At 38.3% G+C, this 23,143-nt stretch overlaps 1 protein-coding gene across 1 annotated transcript in view; it reads left to right on the top strand.

The window, feature by feature from the left end:
- The window catches only part of LOC117293049 (ras-related protein Rab-26-like), a 45,539-nt gene that overhangs the window by 6,950 nt on the left and 15,446 nt on the right, over positions 1-23,143 (top strand). Inside the window, exons 3-4 of the mRNA XM_033775262.1 lie at positions 1,947-1,988; positions 12,306-12,425. Coding sequence (XP_033631153.1) covers positions 1,947-1,988; positions 12,306-12,425 — 162 coding nt within the window. The remainder of the gene's footprint in view (positions 1-1,946; positions 1,989-12,305; positions 12,426-23,143) is intronic.

Raw genomic sequence — 23,143 nt, 5'->3', positions numbered from 1 at the left:
TGCTACAATCCACGGACGACGCGAATACAGATTGCAAAAACTTTTACTGTGCTGCATGTAGTGTCGTGCAATCCAAAATGGTTACAGACTATTAATGTATCATCCTCGTACACGCAACGGACGTCTGGGTACTGCACGCAGTGTGCTAGTCTTCGGACTAGCGCACGGCAAACCGACGCACTATCACATGGCCGTCGTCTAGCAAACCTAAGACATGTCATGTGACGCGCTCTAAACCAATGAGCAGGCAGAATACTTGTAAGGGGTGTTATAAAGGCAATTAGCCTTTCCCTTGCCTACATCCGTGTATATATGGTCTGCATACAGACACTATAATGGTTGGTAAAACGCGATCAGCCTCAAAATTAACATGGTATAGAGCCCGGTTCATCCTTCCTGGAAATGCGCATTTCGCAATTCTCAAATTCGCAACAAATTATTTGGAAGAGCAAGTACTTTAAAGTGCAACTCTTGCGAAACATCCGCAGCGAAAACAGAGTTATGACGCCAAATTTACTTTGAAGCCTTCGCAGGAAGTATGAAGTGGGATTACAAAGCCCAATGCACGTACATGAACGTGTATACATGTATATTGTACAGTACGTATCCATGTGAAGCAACTTAACACTATTGGCATATTGGTTTTTTGAATGCACTTTCTTATATTGGAATCAGAATTGTTTTTCCATTGTGCTATTCTTAGTGCAGCGTGTTTGTGTTTTTGTTAGATAACATGTTAACACTCTGTTCTCCCTCTCTAAAATAAACCCACACAAATCAAAACCGAGCACGTACATGTAATTGGCAAATTAATTTTTCAGAGGCGTAATTCCCTGAGCAAACACTAGTCTGACGCATTAGTGCCACTGTGCTCCACACACTCCTATGGGTGAATGCTCCTCAGGATGTTATGTGGTTTGTTGATTTAACGATGTGCACCATCGCAAAAACAGGAAGGCGTCTAAGATGCCTCTAGAGTTTCATTGATATTTCCGTTGCATCTGAGGAAAATCAGCCGTCAAAAATATCTCGCTGGTATAAAACGGTAGATTTGTTGAAGTGTATTTGAACATTTTTTTTAAGGGGAACCTGACAATGGACTTTGGTTCATTGTACGGTTGGGATGCCCAGTGCAAGAATCAAGCACTTTATGGAAATTGTAAATTTTAACCGGTAAAAGTGAAGACAATCAAAGCATCAGTCTTGATATTTCATTTTGTGATGTGAGTGGATTTCATAAGCATGTTATGCTGAAAGAAACTAGCTTGAATTACCTTAGGAACCAAATGTAGTGGTATTTTTAAGACAAAACCGTTTTTTTTCCTTCAGGATTTGAAAGATGTTATTATACAAAATGTTTAGTAGTTTAGTCGGAAAGCCTTTAAGTGATTATGAAATTCTTACAAGATAAATGTTTTTCTGTGAACTATTTCTCTGGAATTTAGTGATAAATATGAAAATCTAAAAAAAACAGCTGATTTCTGTTTTTTTCCTGACAAAAATCGAGGACAATGTGTACTAATACACAGTATGTGCACATGCTGAACACGTGTGCATTTTGTCCTGACTCACACAACGGGTTAAAGCCCAAATTTTCACAGGTTTGTTATTTCATGTATTGGCTGAACACACAAAGCATGAACACAGTTGGGCGAATATCTTTTCAGCTACTACCAATCTTGTATATTTACATTCGTACAGTTACATTTCTTTTCGTAGCTGACATAATTAGTTTATGATGTGCAAATAATCCAGTTTTGATTTTTGAAGGAACTGTCTGGTATTAGCATGGAGTATGTTACATATTTTGAGCCAAAAAAATTGCTTAAAAAAGCAAAGCAATGTTTTAGATTTTAGTAATTCATTTGTTCAATACATTTCACAATTTTACTGGTGAATTTCATCATTAAATATTTGTTTTCTTCCTTCTTCTTTCTTCATTACAGAATAAGGTTGTGGACATTGATGGATCTAAAGTGAAGTTACAGGTATGGTTGACTTAGTGTACTCCCAATTTTGTTTTTTTTGTAATACAACCAATAGGCCTACCTCACAGATACTGTGAATTCATAATTAGTTTGTAATCAACTGTTTATACAGTTGGTGTGTTTTTATCATACTGTAAGCTTCAATTCGTTATCATTAAGGTTTTGTGCTACAGTGAGATAAATACAATGATTAATTTAAAGCCTGGGTTTTTAATGTACTTCACGTGAAAGTGAATTCAAAGCTAAATTATGCGACTCAAGCAATCATGTGTGTGCTGTTTTCTAAAATGTGGCGCAGAGAAATTCGCTTCCAAGTTGGTGTGAAGATATGAACTGGGCTTTGGGATTGAGTTTGACCTTGGAGATTTTGTGGATGGTTTGATAGATTATGACATAATGACCGACCTAGAATCAAGACAAAATTTCTTTTTGAAATCCTAAAAGGGCACCAGTGTTATAGAAAGCAGAAGAGCAGAGGATTTATTGTGAAAATGTAATTATTTTGCCATCTAAAAACTTACCTTTTTCAGACAGATTTTAATGTTTTTAAAACTGGGTCAATGTTTGATTACTAGCTGGTCCCGTTGTAATATAATTTAGTGTTTTACTTCTTGATTTTGGTGGATTTTAAAAATGATGTTGAATCTATTGCCTTTTTTTTCTTCTTTCAAATTTGTTATTAATGGGCTGTTTACTTTTCTCTTTTTTTTTAGTTCATCGTAATAATTTTTATTGTAACACGCTTTTGATAATTTTTTAGTATAGAAAATGCTCTGTAAAAATATCATTATTATTAAATTAAAATGTAGACAAGACCAGGGACCAATTTCGCATTACATTGCGTCAGTGTATTTCTAGCAGGGAATCCACAATACTAGACATTCTACAGCCTTCATGGCCTTGACAGCTCAGTGCAGAAATTCGGCGCTTGCCCTCTAAGCAAAGAATAGTGATGGCAAGCAGAGCCTTGACATTGGCCCTGCACATATTCAGGACATAATTTTCTCCACTAGGAACAACGCTCTCAAATCGTCCACCCACGCTGTGTGTTCATGACTCTACATTCCCATCACATCTATGTTGCACATTGAGCAGATCATTTGTGCATGAGGAGATGTGGGACCAATTTCATAGAGCTGCTTAGTGGCCGATTTTGTGCTTACTGTGCGATTTCTATATCATAGCGCTGCTAACCGTAAGCATATGAAAAGGCAAGCTGACCTTCCAGTGCAGTAAGCACGAAAATTGGCTTACAGTTAAGCAGCCCTATGAAATCGGGGCCTAGACAAAGAAAGAGCGTTCATGACTAGATTTCATTCTTAATCGCCACCGGGCTTCCATTTTTATGGAAACTGGGTCATCCCTGAAAATCAATATCTCTTTTTGCTGTGACAAGCATCATTTATGGTGGGACTAATATCCGGGAAGACATTATATACGACGCCCGGATAGAAATGTCAATGGTTAGTAATAAATCTGAGAGATATATCTGCCAGGGCTGGTTTTCAATTTAAGGAATTTTATGAGTGGTTTTGGAGGTTGCAGTGTACTGTACATTTTATGAGGGGGAGGGGAGGTAAAATGTAAACCTTACAATTACAACACAACCTTACAATTTCAGTTCCTGAACGGAGATCAGAATGATCTGCACTGATTTTTTTTTGCGCACCTCCAGAGTTTCTTTGCAACCATTCTTGAATGCACATTATATATTTAAATGTACATCAAACAAATTCAAGTAAAATGCACAGTTTCACATTTTGTTTAGATCCAGGTCCCAATTTCCGATGGTGCTGCTAAATTTGTAATAAAAAAAAGAAAGTGCTTTAGCCAACAATAATTTTATTAACTCTTCCTTGCTCTATGGTTTTACATGTAGGTTTTCAGGGAGCTTGTGCTTCATGTATTGCACAAGTGCAAGCATTTCTCACTTTGTAAGTAAGTGCAGATATTTTGAATTACGACATAATGTAAGCCTATTAAAAGCGAAAAGATATCATAAGCACAAAATGCCACGGTTTGTAAACATCTGCACACATATTGGGTGTTGAAAATAATGTAATCCGACAACATTATGAGGAATTAAAAACATGTGAATGTAGCTTGGATCATATGCTTGGATACTGTGCACTTTACTGTACAGTGCGCAATCGTACGTATGTGCTGTACGTACTTCACACTTTGATGTACATGGTATGTGTCAGAAGATGAGCTACTCAATACATTGTTTTTTTTTACACATTACAATATTCCACGGTACTCCAGTTGTGCAAACAGGCATGTCTGAAGTGCGTAAAGCATTCATCAATACTCCTTACTACCTACATGTAAGCACCACTGATAATCACATGCATGGTTTTACGCCTAATAGGCCCTTAAGCCTATCACGTTTTCCAAAATAAATTTCATCAACGAGCCAAGATTGAATTAAGGAAACCTGTACTGTTTTAGAGCCACTGTACACTGCATAATGAGGTTACAGATCGGATTGAAAGTAGAAACCATTTGGACTCAAACTACATAATTGGGTTGCTCATTAAATACAGTACTACTAGAGTATTAGTTATCACACCATGCTCGTAGAATATGGAGAAATATCTAGCACTTCTGCGTCCCTTAACCAACTAGGCCGATATGGGATGCAGATGTGCTATATTTGTCCATATTCCATTTAGCGTGCATGTGATGATAAATTTGTCCATAACCAAGCAAATTTGACGCCCACAATATTCCATGAGCGCTCATGTGATAATGAACTTGTATTAAAGGAACATAACAGAATTGGTTTTTGCTAAAAAAACAGTCGCTGGCAGTGTTAGCACTTTATGTAATCCACCATATGGGCAATTCCACGGTCAGTCGCATTACACTTTTCAGTGTCATTTCTCGATCGTGGTGCTAGAAGAACTTCTGTGTGAGATATTCTTTCCACTAAGTTTATAGACTGATTTGTACTTGACATGTAAGGCTTTGAATTGATAATATTAGAAATGTTGTGGGCTTTGTGCTCTGGATGTTATAACGTTGTAAAAAGCAGTCAGTCGCATTACACAAAAAGGACACGGTAAAAAAAAACACTTGTCACAATTCAAAAATCTCCTCTATCAAAAAGATTGTGAAAGTGTTACTATATTATACACAACTCTTATACATGAGTATCCAACAGGATACTTATAAAAGGTCAGCAACTTGAACTTTTAGGTTTATACATGGCAAAACCATGGTCAGTCACATTACGGTCAGTCGCATTACAGTTTTCCAGAAAATGTAGCCATGCCTACATGTACATGGAGCCCAAGCTGAGTTGCAAAATTGGGTTTATTCCTTGTCAACAACTACAAATAAATTGGTTTCATATGTTAGCTATAACTTCTAAGTGGAAAGAAAGTTGTGACAAAAACTTGATTTTTTGGTGTCATGTTCATGTTTGCTTGGAATTGCCCATATACATAAACTGACAAACCTGTAGAAGTTTGAGATCGATCGGCCATCTGGGTCACAAGAGAATAGTGAAAAACCTATTGCACATTTTGCATTGCATCGATGCCAAAATAAAAATGAATAAAACGCTCACTGAGTGATAAATTCCAAACGAATATGACATTTCAGACAGAAATATTTCAAGGGATGTTTTCAACTATCATCCTTAGACCGTGTAAGTTTTATGTAAATCTGTGATCTTCACGATTTTTGTTTCTTACCAATTCTGTAACGTTCCTTAAAACAGCCCAATTTGTGGAGTAAGAGTGCTCAGCGTAATAAGCAGGGTGTGAAATATCACAGTGTCACTGCCATGCATCAATCGATCCCAATCAAGGATTCAAGGTCAAACTATTGGTATGGTATTTATAAAGCCTTTTTTATAAAAGATTACGACATCACAGGTATACAAAATTGGAGGGAATTGTCGTTTTCTCAACTTTTTAGTTTGAATCATTCCTTTGTTAAACACTTTGTATTTCCTTTTGATAAAAGATTACATTACTTTAAAAACAAATACAGGGCATAAATATTGCCTTGATTGCTGTACAAAATAATCCACAATCGCAAGATGTATGTTTGCAGCTCTGCATACAAATTACATAAACTGTCCACGATTCACACATTTTTGACAAATGTATGTAATTTTACAATTACTCAATGGTACAATGTATGACTTTCCCTTTAAGTGGAAGGAACATTTAATTAGCTGTGGGTGTCTGTTGAATGGAGCCTACAGTATGCATTGCATGTTTTGCTATGCAGTGATCGTGCTGAGTGGCATAATACATGATTGATCAGGTAACAGGGCTGGATCTCATGAGCTAACTCATAATTTACAAGGAACCAAAATGAATAATTTCATCAGCGGAGAACTGATCATAGTCAAGGCATAGCCAGGCCTGGAATTTATCTTTGAGAGGGCAACACCATTTCCCCTTTTTAAAGGGTAATTCCTTAAGGAAATCTTCAAGTTTATGTACAAGAAACTTTTGAAGGGGCACCATGGCCAAGACCAGGGCAGCAGAGGTTACGGCCTTGATGTAATTCCTAGGACAAGAAATTGGACATTATGAATATGAATATTATATTATTCAAATTAATATGGACTTAGTAATAGGGCATTTGATAATAACCTGGTATCAATGCGCTGTACAATTAGTGCCCTGGGCATTGGGCCAATAACATTCCAGTAACTTGAGGAACAATTTTGTGGAGTATGCAGACCCGGGCTGCCGTGGTGCCCAAAAGGCTTTTGCAAACACAATATCAACCTCTTACTCTACCCTCGCAGGAACCCATTTGTACCCCTTGGTAAAGAGAAGTAAATGAAACCATCTCGCTCAAGGACACAAGCGTCATGGCCAAGATTCTAACCCAAACTCTGATGACATACATAGTGTATGTAACTAATGTACAATGTACAGTCTGAACTTTAGTTTGATACTCTGATTACCTCTTAACCATTATCCGCACCCTCTGGTACAATGGTCAATAATTCACACCCCACTTCAGTGGTGGTTCTCTGTTTTGTAAAAATACATCACTAATATTACGTTTCAGAATAAAGACCCCCTCAAAAATTAGATTCAGATTTAATGTTCTTAATCTTAGCCTCATGTACTAAGCATCATTCTCCCCTTAACACTAACAGTGGTCCCCTGGCCAAATGCCAGTTGAAAACACATGAGAGGACGTCAGCCACAATTCACTGCAAGTGGTCCGGCTGGCTAGTTCAGTGTTGAAAAGCATCCCTATATAATACATGTATGAAACCAAACAAGTGACACAGCTGGCAGACTGTCGAAATGATAAAAGCTAACTGGGTCCTGCTGACTAGTCACAGGAATGGTTAAGGGCAAACCTAGCCTGTACATCTGCATCACACTTGGAGGATCCTGAATAACTCAAGAGACCTGCCTCGATACCGGCGTGTATATTCACCTTTTTTCACATTCTTAGTATACACAGTCAACTTCGTTTGCGAACGTTACAGCAGTGTACTGTTTGGGCATCTATGGAAAGCTCAGGTCACTGCGCGTTTCCAATGATATATCATTGTATCCAATGGAATCACTGATCTGAGTAGCAGGGACCTGTCTTTATTCTTTCAGGGGCCCAGTCTAGGGCAAAACCTAGATATTCCGCATCAAAACACACACCACTGTACTAATTGCACTAAAGAAGGCTGCATGAAACACACATAACTTTTAGCGCTATCAGTGTCATACTCTGAAAAGGTCCAAATGTTTTGTTATTTTATATAAAACCAAACCGCCTTCAAATTTAAATTTAAGATACACCGTAACCAAATGTGCAAAATATGTTTTTCTTAGGTCTTTGACTTGTCGTAAAGTTTCCAAGACACTGGCAGCCCAAGAATGTCATTACTCTCATTAGACTTACCTTAATCCTCTTGCCATTTTCAACATGTGTTGTACGTATTCACAACGTGATACTCTAGATACACCAAAAATTGCATATGTGCATTTCCTTATTGGTTGCAAGCACTTTGTTGGCTGGAAAATCCTCACCAAATATTGTACACTGCAGCTAACAGAAATTTACTTGGCATAAATTGCTGTGATTTGATTTAAAATAATATTTTTGTTCATGGGTAAAACATGTCAAAAGGGTTTCTAAAATAAATTAAAGGTGTCAAACCATTTGACGTGAGCCAGCTGTTTTATGCAGCTGGCCAGCCTTGCCATAAAATCTCAATTAAACAATTTTTATTGAAAAAAACCCTCCAAAATGCAAGATCTGCTGATAGTGTCTTGTCATATCATTTTCTATGCCCAAACTGTTTACCTGTGTCGGTGTACTAGACTGTGTTTGAAATGTTATTAAAATGGGCCATAATTTTGGCCGCGTGAGGGCGCTCTCAATCATTTCCGGGGGTATAGTCATTCATACCCACAACAGTTACTAAAGACTGGAACACATTAACAATACAGACAGACATTCAAAGGAGCCGATACAACCCACCTCTAAAGCAACTTAAAACTACGGTGCAATAAATGTTACAAAATGCCTGTTGAAACTGTGCACGACAAATAATACCACGGAAGTGATAAACATACGCGACCAAAAATACAGTGCATTCAACCTTTCCAGGTTTTATTGTTTATTTGGTTTTAAATGGTCCGATGTTCAGGGCCTAGATCCCTATCATCTTTTTCTTGTTTTTCCTCGAATGATGGTTTATTATGTACCCATGCATTGCAGGTGTGTACATTTCTGCATTAATTGTCTTATTTTTAGAATTCTCAAAAAAAAAAACACCCAAGTTTTTCCTTTCCATTTACCATCTGCATAATCAATGAGCGTACAGGAGGTTTGGTCCATGTACTGCCTGTAATCGCCCCCATTGAGTCGGGTTGTTGTTGGTGTGCTTATCGAAGCGTATTGATTAAGGTTGTTTGAAGGGTCTGGCGTTGCATTTCACAGATTGGAACGAGATGGATCAGAACCTAATTGAGGGTTGTGGCGTCACGGCTCATCCTGGTCATTGACTTTCAGCCGGGTTTTTGTTTGTGTGGATGATGCAGAGCCCGGTTTGTCTCAATGACACGATGTGTTCAACTCTTTGCACATTTATATCAAGGAATGATGCTACATGTATGTACATGTACTCAACTCTTATAATAGAATAAAGGCATGTGAACTTTCCTCTTTCAACCTGATTTCCTCTTTTTGGGTTTAGATTCCTCTTTTTGTCTTCACTTTCTGTCTTCGCTTTCTGTGTACAAAAGTAGAGGAATATTATCTTTTGCTCTTTTTTTCTTGCCCGGTTTTCTCTTAAAGCCATTGGACACTTTCTGAACATGTACTGCCTGTAATCACCTCCATTGAGTCGGGTTGTTGTTGGTGTGCTTATTGAAGTGTATTGATTCAGGATTCTTGAAGGGTCTGGCGTTGCATTTCCCAGGTTGGAACGAGATGGATCAGAACCTCATTGAGAGTTGTGGCGTCACGGCTCATCCTGGTCATTGACTTTCAGCCAGGTTTTTGTTTGTGTGGATACTGGAGAGCTCGGTTTGTCTCAATGACACAATGTGTTCAACTCTTTGCGCATTTATATCAAGGAATGATGCTACATGTACATGTACATAGTACTCAATTCTTTTATTGGAAGAATAAAGGCATGTGAACTTTCCTCTTTCAACCTGATTTCCTCTTTTGGGGTTTTGATTCCTCTTTTTATCTTCACTTTCTGTCTTCACTTTCTGTGTACAAAAGTAGAGGAATATTATCTTTTGCTCTTTTTTTCTTGCCCGGTTTTCTCTTAATTACTTTTCTTTCAGGGATACATATTATATTGTATAATAAAAATAAATAAATAAATAAATAAGTAACTCACATGCCTGAGAATAGCAAATGCTACCCCAAATCAGGTGCTACTCAAAAATCATGCCACTTAAAGGCCGAATATACTAATATTCAGTATGCACAATGCAAAAATTGCTTGATGAGTTTGTTCCCGGCTTGACTCTCTGTCCATGCATCATTGTTTAACATGTAGCTTGGAACTCACCTCTGTAGTACATGTATTGTAGTCAAGTGCTTGGTAATAAGCAATGGCAGGTGCTGAATGATCCCTTTATAATACTGAGTTTCCAATGTTAATGGAACCACTTTGTGGTGATGTGTATGGTCATTGTGACCAGGGCAGCGGTAACACCAGAGCAATGGTGATAAGTAATGGTAAAACGTAACCCAACCATCTATGTACAAAACCGCACCTCAGTAAAGATGTAATTAAACAAGTATGAATGCGGCTATTAAATGCGGCAGTGATTTGCTGAGAACTATGCTTCTTTTCACTAAGATGAATTATGTAAATTTTTGTTTAGATTTTTGATTTTTTGATGTTTTTTTTTTTTTTTTTGGGGGGGGGGGCCTTGTTTTTGAAAATGTGCCTTCAATGAATGTTAAGCCCGGTTCCTTTTTTTCCTGCGAATGCATTGCAAGCTTGGTGTCTAAAGTGAGTGTTTCATAGGAGTTCAGCACAAGTCAACTGATGCAAATTATTCATTGCAAGTTTGTGACGTGAACATTTGTATCGCATTCACAATCGCAGGAAGTACGGAACAGGCTTTAATATGTCGTGACGGCCCAATAAGTGAGGGATTCCTTTAGCAGAACTGCCACCTCTATCTGATAGTGCAGAAAGTTCCCTGAAAGTAAACGTATCTTTCCAGGTGTTTATGTGCATGCTTCGTTTTTGAAAGGGCAAGGGCACTGAGGCATTTCCCCCTTGGTAAACATGGTGGTGTAGTGGTCAAGGGCACCCTATGAGGAAATTTTCAATTTCTACTCTACTACTAGCACATTAAGGGCATCAAGGCAATGACCAGGGAGCAGGAAAGCAATCGCCTTCATTGCCTCCGTGAAGTATCATGCCTGTCTTTCCATCATTCTATTGAATAACAATTTAGGAATTCTCCCTGATTATGTTGAGCGTTAGGGGCCTATTCTATCTCCCTGATTGTTGTACAAAATGATACTGATTTTCAGATGCAGCTCTGATTTAGCATGGACCAAAAAAAACACTTGGAGAAAATTCTTTTTTATACCTCACCTTTCTATGCCTTTCTTAGAAATTAAATCAGTTGTGTGCATTAGAGTGGCGTTGCCCTTTCAAGAAGACTACCTGCCATAAGAATCTGATAATTTACCCACTAGTGTTTTCACCACGTTGCAATTTTAGTGCAGTTAATGGAATCCTATTGTAAATAATACAGTATACTCTTCTATACGGGAATATAACCATTAATGCAAACAGTGCACACAAAATGAACGGTATTGTGTTCACCATTGGATATTACACACAATCCACGATCGTTTGGGAGTGCAATGGTGAGACAGGCCTGGCATTTCATCTTACACTGTTAAAAATGGTTTTCTTAAAATAAGAAAAACATCTAATTGTGTCACTCCCTAGAAAAAGTTTCTAGGGAGTGGTGACACAAAAAATATTTTCTCAAAATAAGATGTTTTTTTCTTGTTTCAAGAATACCATTTTTAGCAGTGGCAGTGGTATGAGAGGGCAAGGCCCTTTTTTCTTTGCAAAGGGCACTCCCATTATTAGACCATCTTTTGGGAAGAACAAAACCAGGGCAACAGAGGCTGTGGGAGTATTATTCCAGGCATGTTAGGAATATTTCCATGAGTTGAAATGTGGAATTTACCCTTCAACGGGGCCATGGGACATTTGTATCTTTCATTTTTTGAAAATAATAATCAGGATTGCAAATCATTCATTATTTGTTGTAAACATCAAAGTATATAATTTTCATTTGATTGGAGAATAAAATTACTAAATAAACAAACTGTACACAATTTATGGTTACTAGAATGAGGTTACCGGCCAAAGTACAAATTCATACAATCTACGACTGGTATCCAGCTCATTTCTTCTTGAAATTGGGCCTTTGGATACTAGCACGTTTCTTCACACAACCTGGGCCCAACTTAAGCGGAAAAAGTACAATAAAAAGGTTACCGAGTTCTGTGACAAAAATCACAGGCATACATGTATTATACTCGATTGGGATTCGACTAGAAAATTGTTAAGCAATAGTTTCTGCTTAAATAGCTCTATGAAATTGGGCCCAACCCTTCGTCACTAGTATATAAATCCTTCCCAGTACATGTATTATGTGTAAATTTTAAGTCATCGTAAGTCAACATAGAGTTATCAAATCGCTTAACAAATAGTCATCACGATTTTTTAACCAAGCGAAGTGAGACATCACAATCATAAGAGAGTGCAGTAATTAAATTTGTCTGTTCTTTTTTTCCCCCTCCTTGTCTTCCCTGATTGTCTCCTAGATCTGGGACACAGCTGGCCAGGAGAGGTTCCGCAGTGTCACGCATGCATACTACAGAGACGCACATGCGCTACTCCTACTATTTGACGTGACGAACAGGCAATCCTTTGATAATATTAGAGTGAGTATATAATAGTAGGACTACCATTAGGAATGGTTTAATACCCTGCCAGGTTCATCGTTTGCATTTTCCATTTCCCAAAATTCTCTTGGATTCCTTGTTTCTAGATGCACACTTGGGATTTCTCATCGGAAGATATTCAAATTCTTGATTGAGGGAATCTAACCAATGGACATACAATAGTATATTTGTCCAAGTACAGTGTATGTCTTTAAATTTTAAATGTAGTATTTTGCCAACAATGTGAAAAGGGGATTGACTCTCTGAGATACATTTGTGTCAAGAGGGGCCAATTTCATAGAGCTGCTAAGCACGAAATTTCTTCCTTGAAAATAAAACAGGTCTACCAACCAAATTTCCATTTCTTGCATATCGCTTATTACTGGTGTTCAGCTATTGCTTGCTTATCCTGAAAATCACGTGGAAATTTGATTGGTAATCCTGTCTTTATCCAGGCAACAATTTAATGCTGAGCAAATTTTTGTGCTTAGCAGCTCTATGAAATTGGGCCCAGGATTGTGTCATGGGACAGCTTAACAGACAGAGGAATAATGAAAGTTTAACAACAAATTTTGTATTCCCAATTCACCTGACGTCATCATCACAATAATTGAATCTCGGTTGGGCCATTTTGTAGTTTTAAATACCCCGTGTGGTTCACAGTGTAATGCACATTTTGGGTGACACAGCAGTTGAACAGGCTTTTGACTCCCAATTTAAAAGATGAGTGTGGCACATTCACCATGCAAGGTGGTCAATACAAACATGAACTACAGGAAGAGGACATTAAAATAGGAGAAATAGTACATGTACATCTATGTAACATCCCCTTACCTTCTAACCTCTTGTCATTGATTTTTACCTTTAAGAAAACATGCGGGAAGCTGTTTGTATATCAAGAAGAAAATTGTGATTCAGTAACAAAAATTCAGGCCTTGAATTTTGTTCTTGAAGGGACACAGAAATTTTCCTCTGGTACAGGGCACTTCTGTGAGAAAAATTCAACATTCTTTTTGTAATTTGTGTTGGAACTTTGCAACGGTCACCACAACAATTTCTGTGGGTTCCGTACATTTGTAGGTTATTTTGAGGCCTGAAAATGATACACTCCTATTTGCACTGTAGCGTACCATACAGTTGTTAAGTTCCTTGAGGTTTTAGAATGGGATCATATGTTTTGTAATGTTTTGTAATGTTTTGCATAGAAAATGGTACAGGTATGTTTTTATAATAAACTAGAGGAGTTTAAAAGAGTTGAAAAGACCCAAATGCTACCCAAAGCATCTCCTTCATTTGTGTAAGAGCGGGATCGAAACACTATCTCCATGCAGCTCTTTCCTGCATTGTACGACCAACCAATGCAGGTCACAATGCAAGCGTGCAGCAATTGGTCAATTCAATTAAGTTAAGTAAAATACCACCTCCACTGTTCAAACTTGTACAGTCTGCATTAAGCCAAGTCCTTCTACTGAATAGACATACACCGTGGGAAGTACACATTGTCTAGGCTTGAACCGCAACCTTTCCCAGTGTATAAATACGTCTCCTTTGCAAATGCTGGGACAGGTCGGTCGAGTGTGTACGTCAACTTAATTTGTAGCCAGCGACGTGCTCGTGGCATTCACAGTATAATTTAGAGATAGTAAAACGTTCTTCCTCCATTGAATTCAGCGTGCATTATTCACAGCTGCAGGGCATCAGGTTTTCCCGTGAGCAAATACTTCATGATAGGGATGCGGCGTCGACACACAAGACCCTGAAAAGTCACCCTAAGTCAAGAAATCTATACAAGCATGTCTTCTCTTTCGCAGTTGATCCTTCGTCAAAAACTTGTGTTTTTGTTGAAAGGGCAGGTGTGGGAAGTGCGGTATCTTATTTTTCGGTCAGCCGGTCATTTGACTTTCAATCTTGATCTACATTTTTCCTGGAATGCATGTTTATCGCCATCTTAATTGACACAAGTTCTGAGGGACAATAATTCTCTTGCATGGCAGTCTGGACGCACCACGCATACAACATTCATTTAACTCACATGTAGGATTTATACATTATTGTGAAACAACAATGAAACTTACCTACAGTAGAAATTTTCTTTAAAAAAACATTTGGCAAAAGAATCATACAGATTAAAGACATAAATAATTTTCTTTCCCCTTTTGTTATTCACCATCTTTGTCTTTTGATTTGATTTGATTTGATTTAAATTATTTTGAAGAGGGAAAAAAGCAACAAAACATGGCATATTACAAATAAAGTTCAGAATTTACATCCCCCAAAATGCGCATTTTTATTAAAGGATTAGACCAACAAAGCTAATAACTTGGGTTTTTTCCCATGGGTTCTTACAAAAACAGCAAAAGCAAGCTATAGGAACAATTTACATAATAAACTGTGAGAGTTACATACATATAGGCGTAGGGTTTCATCTTTGTGAGGGCAAGGCCATTTTAATTTTGTAAAGAGCATTTCTGTCAAAAAAGCTTGAAATAGCACCAACATGACCAGGGCCAAGACCAGGGCAACAGCGGCCATTACCTAATTTGTAGTTCCAGAAATTATTCCTAGGTCCTTTATCTTTTGACCATGACCCTTCAAGGTTTTGACTGGTTGTTTAAGAAGACTGAGTAAATGTTTTGCTTTCGTAAATTTAACCTTTTTATTATCAGGCATAAAAATTACTGAAAAAATACTGTGTACTATAAACCTTTTTGTAAAATTTAGCAATTCTTGTGCTCAAGGTATTTATGAGTGCACTTTTATGACCACTCATGTGTGTATTAAAGGCTCTGTAAACCATGCTTCACTGCCCAAATCAAAATTGGCAAACTGTCATTATCAGAGCCAGGAGAAAAGCAAACTTCTACAGTAAAGCAAAAATGTTTTATTAGTGTTTAGTTCCCGAGCTTATTGCTCTAAAGGAAGCTACAGTAGTACATTTATATTCAGTATAACCATAGACAGAGATGCCAAGTCAAGAGGCCAGCTATGCGTGAGATTTTTCAAAGAATATTGGTTGGCTTGGGTGGGTTGTGTGTGAAAGCATTCACCCATCATCACTGAGGCCCTGCAGCCGATTTCACGAAATGCTCCAGTTAGGACGAGTCAGCTCTTCCTGACTCAGGATTGGTTTAATGCGTCTTAACGTCTATGTATACTGAACTTAACTCGCCCCAACTCCTAAGATTAATCCTAAGTTAGGAGGAGTTTTGTGAAATAGAAGGCTGGTTCAATTGGAGGCAAATGTGAGCACACAGTTGTCCATGAGTTCTCTCCCTGGGCCTTTGTCACCAGGTTTTCTTCTCCAGGCCCTCTGATTTTCCTCCTTCTGGAAAAAATCAAAGACTTTGGAGGTCTACATTTAACTGTGCTTCAGTTAATATGGGTCGATATGGCTGGCTGCCGAAGGTGCCCTTGCATGCCTGTGGCTCGAACATTTTGTAGGCCGCGTCCTTCGCAACTCAGCTTCTCAGCTGCGGCTAAGGTTGATTAGCTTCCCAATTATAAATGAATATCATGTTATATTTCGTTAAAACATTAATTGAATGTTTTCTCTGCTATGAAACCTGGTGGTTTCTACTGTAAATATGCTCACATTATAAACATGGACATGAACATGTACATGTAGTAACAGTTTTATATTTTTTGTTGTGTAAATCCTTTGTCAGTAAAACATAGTTGATGATCACCAAAAAAATCTGCAAAAGTGCAGTTCTAAATCACTGTACTGTTCACCATACATCTAATCAACCAGTACAACAGTTTACTGGTGTTTCAGAATGTAGACATTATTTATAACCTCTTTCTCCTTGCCCCCAGCCCGCCCTTTTCCTTCCACTCTCAAGAAATAGAAAGATGAACATTTGGAAGAAGCAAATTTGCATTCTGAAATGAAGCAGTTGCTGTGATATGAGATATGTGGTTAATAAACTTGTGACAAATGGGGCCAAACAGAGCTCAATTTCCCTGTGGAATTGCAGAGGTCTCTGAGACCCAATTAAGTACTTGTCAAATCTCACACTCTCTCCTGGACTTTGGTCAAGAGTGCTTCATGGATCAGGTCAGTTTCTAGTCTTGGTGCAAGACAATGTTATATTCACTATCACTCAACTATCGCGTTCCCTGCTCCACTTTTCCTCGCTCACCGCGCTCATTACTTTTGAACGATACTCGGCGCTGTTGGAAAACTTCCAGATCACAACACCACACACTGGATCGCAGCTTACAGAAACGCCCTCTATCGGTGGAATAGTTGCAACGTGTGTAGCCCGGGTGGCTAGCAGACAACTGTTAAGCAATATTTTTTACGGCTAAGCGACTCTAGAAAATTGGGCTCAGAAGATGATCCCAGCAGCTATGACCTTATAACCACCGCAATCTTTGTCTGGATCTCTGAATACCAAAATGGCAAAAATGGTTCTAACATTCATTTCATCAAAGGGTACCAGACTATTTTTTTCCTTCGGGCCTCGGTTTGGTTACACTGATTTGTATGGAAGAGAAAACCAAGATTTATGAGTGCGGAGGAATTCTACCTCCATGGTTTGACAAGCAGGGTTGCAAGATCTGCACAACAGTTCACTACACACTGCTAAATATGCCCACATTGTATTTGTTTTCTACGTGTGCACCAATGCACTGAATAATGTACCGACATGCTGTGTTCCTAGGAGGCCAAAAATGGTCAATAATATTCCAAAATAACAGCACGGGGCAATTTGACTTTGCTTGCCTAAGCGTTGTGGCGTGTTTGTTTGGTCGATCCTGCAGATCGTTCAAGCTCACCAGTGCGAGTTCCTGGCGAGACTTTTGCAAATGTGAGATTGTGTACAGTAATTGCTCGGGAGATGTCCCAGTGCCTTGGCCGGCTGGCCGTGTTGCTTAATAATAAAAGCCACTGAACTCCTCCCTTGGGTCAATGTTAAAGTGCACCACTGATAACGCAGTCAAAACACACAGTTATCAAGTTGACATAGTACATTTACATACACATTGGCTTTGCCAATGAATAAATTAATCAGAATTTTCTTTTTCTACTATTTGGATTTTTGATTTGACGTCGTATTCATCATGGATGTAAAAACACAAGAAATTGCTTGAGAACAAGTTAATTGGCAATTGAGATGAGTTTTACTGATTGAAGTTGACAAGTAAAGGGTTATATGACAAACAGTCTAGTTTCAATATGGCATTTAGCCCTGTCAGTCTCAGTAGACTTTAAACCATGGCATCCATCTTTGGCCAGCGCCTTGTACTTTGTAACCACAATGCAGTAAGTACTTGGTCTAATTCATTCAGTCGATGGGAAGCATCGAATGACGGCCCTCCAAACACTTTGGTCTATGGTCTTCCATTGCTGTATGCAGCTCCTCCCGTAAGCCTTTTTTAGGTATGGCGGACACGATGCTACAACGGTACCAGGCATGTGATTTCTCAGGATTTTTGAACTGCTTAATTTTGAAGAGGAACTAAAATAAGATTACATCTTTAGTATGGTAAAGCATTCTTTAATACTCAACAGAATTGAACGATATTTTATCAGACTCACGCTCGACATTTGAACAAAAACACAAGACTGCCGGACTTGTCTGGTCATGATGAGTTTACTTGCGCTGTAGATCCTACTAAAATCACTGGCCTCCTGTGTCTGCAGTCCAGTGTTAATTTCAAGCCCTGACATATGTACCTGACCAATTCAGGTGAACATGGACAATTTACCATGTGTACATACATGTGGTAACATTTATCAAACACACCTTTACGATTTTGTTATGTTGGGTCCTGCTATTCTATTACATTCTCTTTTCTGAAGAAATTCTCTGTGGGGTACCACTATATTTATAACAAAGAAAACCTTGTGGGGTAGCATTGTTGCAATGTCTTTAAAGTACTGGTCAAGTTGGCATGTGCAAGGGAAATCTTAACTGCACAGTCATCATAAATGTGTGGACAGTCGGCTATCAACCCCTAAGACACTCCAAGCAAAACAACACTCAGTCCGGCAACTCAGGTTACCATGGGATCCAAAAATCACACTGTCCGTCATCATGTACTAAGTCACCATGCATTGTATTTACAGGTGTACCGGGGAGAACGGGCGCCAACTTATTTTGATCACGGTCTGTGTGTTTTTATATGGATGGTGGTTCCCCGGAGGGTCACAGAAAAAAACACTGTATTGCCTCTCAGTATAACCAGCGCCTCTTGCTCAGAATTTATTTCAGGACTGTTTTTCATCGGAAGTGAAGGTTCTCTGTCGTAATGTTGGATAGGTTTTTTATTACAAGTACGATACGAGTGCAGGTACTTGTTAAATGTGAACATAGGAAACGGACCATCCTGCACTGAACATCAGATCAGTGTCATCCCTGTTTTTACAAACTTGACTTACAGATTTTTGAGTGAAAAACATTAGTATTATGTGTAGGCGTTTTATTTCTCAGGATTTTTCTTGATTTGACGATTTCTCAATATTTCCCTGGAGGAGTCAGTTGTGCTTGTACAATGTATGAATCTTATATTCAGTGTGAAGCAATCAATTTGTTACATTTTGTTCTAAAAAACACGCATCATGTTTCTAACCCTACACGAAATAAACCATACACTTGTTTGATGAGCACGATGCATTCAAAGCTTATTCATTAGAATGGTTTATACAGAAATAACTAGTTCTGAATTGAATTGTATGGAGTAATTGAATATTGTCCACCACAGGGTCGTACTGATGAAGCTTCCATCTCCAGCCAATCTACACCATTCCCCCCTTTAAAGAGTATTTAAAGCACACTGGGTGCACGGCTTGGTCTGTTAACAGCGCCAGCCACTGTCCCTGTACATTTCCTCCCATGCAAGTATAAAACGCACTGTGGTAATTGCTCAAAACAATTGCTAACATAAAAATTTGACTTGGTAGTGAGCAAAGGAGAGCTGTTGATAGTATTTAACACTTTGTGAGAAGCGGCTCCCTCTGAAGTAACATAGTTTTCGAGAAAGAGGTAATTTCTCACTCAAATAATCAAAGGCTTTTGGCCTGAAGCCTTTTATAGGCATCTGAAAGCACAAATTTGTGCAAACAAGGGTGTTTTTTCTTTCCATTCTTTTGCACCTTCGATAACTAATCGAGACAAAATTTTCACAGATTTGTTATTTTATGCATACTCACAGATTTGTTATTTTATGCATAAGAAACACCAAGTGAGCATACAGGTCTTGAACAATTGTCTAGTCTGAGTTTCGCTGAGCGAGGGCGCTGACGGCGGTTGATTACCGGTAACGTTTTACAAAGGAAACACGGAATACAAATGGGGTGGGATTTTCAACAGGACTTTGTCATCACACAGGCATGTTTTGCAGGTTTTTGTTCTCGTTTCTTAAAAAAAATAATATTTAGAATGTTTTACATACGATCTTTTTTTTTTAAATGCCGTTTTTTCTCTTAAATATTTATACGTCGGCCTACAAGCCGCCCGGAGAATAAACCGCAGGGGTGAAAAAAATGTCAAAATCAACATATAAACCGCGGTTTATAATCCGAAAATTACGGAACTACCAAAGGTGTCCAGTGCCTAGGGGTGCAGTGCCCTATGCACAATACACGATACACATCATCTACAGGCTGAACATGTCAGGGACACATCTTGTTGTAAAAACAAAAACTCCAGGCTCAAGTATGTCCCCCTTCTTTTTTCTCCATTGGTTGATGGCATGGTGCGGGGGCTGTTGCGTGGGCGAGGAGGAGACAGGATTGAGCAGACTGGGGATGGAGATTGACTTAAATTATCCGCCGGGCTGTTTGCTTGCTGCGTGGTTATGTTCTTTCCTCATCAATGCACTTTGAATCTAAAGATAGAATGATGACAGTTTTTTTCTTCTCCAATTAGACTTCAGACTTCAGATTGCCATTGGCAGCACAAGTTGAGTTGGATTCAATTAGACATTAAACTATTACAGTTTGTATGCACATGAACAAGTCAGAAAGATTGTCAGTTCAATTGTCGGTAAATTAATTTTTAGGATCTAGGTGGTATTGAATTTTAAAAACATAATTTGCTGTATGTACTAACCAGTATTTGAGCACCAGATTTTATTTTATTTGTTTGTCTTTAATGGGTTTATCTTCTATGAAATCTGTGGATGTTCTCAATGGGAACAATAACTGTTTTTGTGCAGTAAAATTGAACCACAATTTTTCGTTAACTTTGGTAAAGACTGTGTGCAAGTCTGGTGGGTATTTGAACATTAAAGTGCGCAATTTGTTTCTAATATATGCAGACTTGAGGGACTTTTATCTGCTGCCACCTACATGAAGAGTCTTACATTGGTCATTGACATCATCACCAATGTGACAGGCTTTGAACTAACCAACGGTATCCACAGCAATTGCAGTGGTGCCATGTGCTTTTGCTGTAGTGCCCTTTGCAAAGCTCCAACACAAAGTTGTATTTTCCTCCTGGAGATGTGCCACTTATATTATAGACCTAGGCTTTATCACGCTGTCACCATCTTGGTCATGTACCCTGTTTCCGTAATAGTAATGAGTGCTAACATTCATTGCGCAAACATGGCACCAGACTATTATTTCGTCCAGCCTCAAGTTTGGTTACAATGAGTTAGATTCGAGTAAAATCAAGATGGCCACACCCTGATAAAGGTCTATACCAGAGGAAAATTGCTGTGCCTCGCTTCAAAAATGAAATTGAAGGTCTGTTGAGATATGGGCAATTGTACACACTAATGGGCACAAAAGTGTGACTTGGGAGGGGAACATGGGATAGTAATGGCAAAATGAAGTGTTGTCTCTGTGTCTGCGTACATGTTCATTCAAAGGCAAATAACAATTGTGGTTAAAAAACAAATAGGTAAATGAACGCGTATTCAAGAAACTGGAGGAGATAATTCTTTCAGATTCATGCGTTTGTTTTCGTCCCATACTATGAGACGAAAACAGACATTTTTGTTTTCATTTTGCAGAAGTTATGTTTAAAAAAAATGAATTGCCCAATTTGTTGAAATACCAATTCTACACGCGTTAGGAATAGTTACCAGTCAAAATAAGCAAAGCTTCTTCCCAGGCTATTAAAAAGTGATAAGCTAAAATTTTATACATACAAACAAGGACAGAATTTTGTCTGTCCAATGTTCGTACGCGACTTATTTCCAGTTATTGCCTTGATACCTGCAGGAATATCTCAGTTTTAGTGCTTACAATCTTTAAGGGCTAGAAGAGTGAGTGGTGCAATATCTTGTTTAGTTTCTTAGTTCTTTCCTTTCAAGGCCATGGTTTGCCTGTCTTTGTTACATACCTAACACGTTGCAAATATGACCTTGTAATTTCTAAAAGTACGGATATGTGTTTTGTGCTCATTGGCTCAAGGAGTCCGATAAACGAGATTCAAACAGTTTTTTAAAAATGAAACACACACAATTGGTTGTGAGGTAAAAGAATAAATCAACTTGCAAACTGCGTACCAATAATGTAAATGGTCTACCTTGATGATACCACAGGGCTAAAATTTTGGGGAAAAATCAACAAGACAGCGAGGCTTGTCGCTCAAAACTTTTACTGGACTTTGTTACAAGACTGGACTCAAAATGACGTACTACAAAGTTTTCCCATTTAAGCTGTTTTGGAACAATCACTAAGAGGAGAATTATTTCGTTTTGCTTATGGGTAGTCAATACGAAATCAAAAGATATTTCTATAAATCAGTTTAAATTAATAATGCAGTGTTGGAGGCGTTGTTATTGAAAAACACAAGGCCGCCGGACTTGTGCGGCCATAAGTTTACTGGCCCAATGCTAAAATCACTGGTCTAGGGCCTGTGGTTCAGTGTTAATTTCGAGCCCTGTACGCACAGATGTACAGAAAAGTCAAACACAATGTACAGTGTGTATGTATTAGTAACTACTGTACTCGTATTTGGCATTTCTAAACAAGAATACAGCCTTGGGTTTATTTCCTGTGTGAATGTCTGGCAGAGCATTTGCCTGTCCATGCTAGGGTTACCCATCGCACTGTCTCCATGACGTGATGGACTTAAAGAATAGTACACGGCCAAGCCGATGGAAATATTGCCTGGCAGTAAAGCTTGGTGTGGAGTTACGGCCAGACGTTAATGTCGACGTGGTCATAAGGACGAGATAGGATGAAGCGTCATCTGGTATTGATGTTGAGTATGGTATTGATGTTGAGTATGGAGAATGTCGACTACAGTGACACAATCTTTTTTGCACTAACTAGAGTTGACACTAGTGGTTATTGTGTACAAATTTCCAGACCGATTAATATTATTCTTTTAAGTATATACTGTACTATGTACGTATGCACATGTCCAGTATGTTTGCACTCGGTGTGTGTCTATGTATTTAAATAATCATACATTACATCAATTGTAAAATGTAACACAAAAGTTACTGATATTGCTAATTGTAAACCAATATTGTGTATAAAGGGAAGGCGAAATGTACAATATGGTAAACGTCTACTAACACGTCTACATCACGTCTGAGATTCCATCCACATACTTCTTTTGCAAGTTTATCATAAGAAGAAAAAGAGCACGCAAAAATGTCATACATGTGTATAGTGTAAAATAAGTCCAATGTATATTGCGCCTATTGCGCACATTTCAAGGAATACAAGTAGAGCTCACACGGGTGAAAAAACTATAACATCAAAAATGTAGTTCGTAATAATAATAATCAGTTTTGATATAGAGCTT

Source organism: Asterias rubens, chromosome 7, assembly GCF_902459465.1.
Source record: "Asterias rubens chromosome 7, eAstRub1.3, whole genome shotgun sequence".
NCBI lineage: Eukaryota > Metazoa > Echinodermata > Asteroidea > Forcipulatida > Asteriidae > Asterias > Asterias rubens.
Note: the sequence above shows the minus strand (reverse complement) of the source record. Positions and strands in the feature narration are given on the sequence as shown.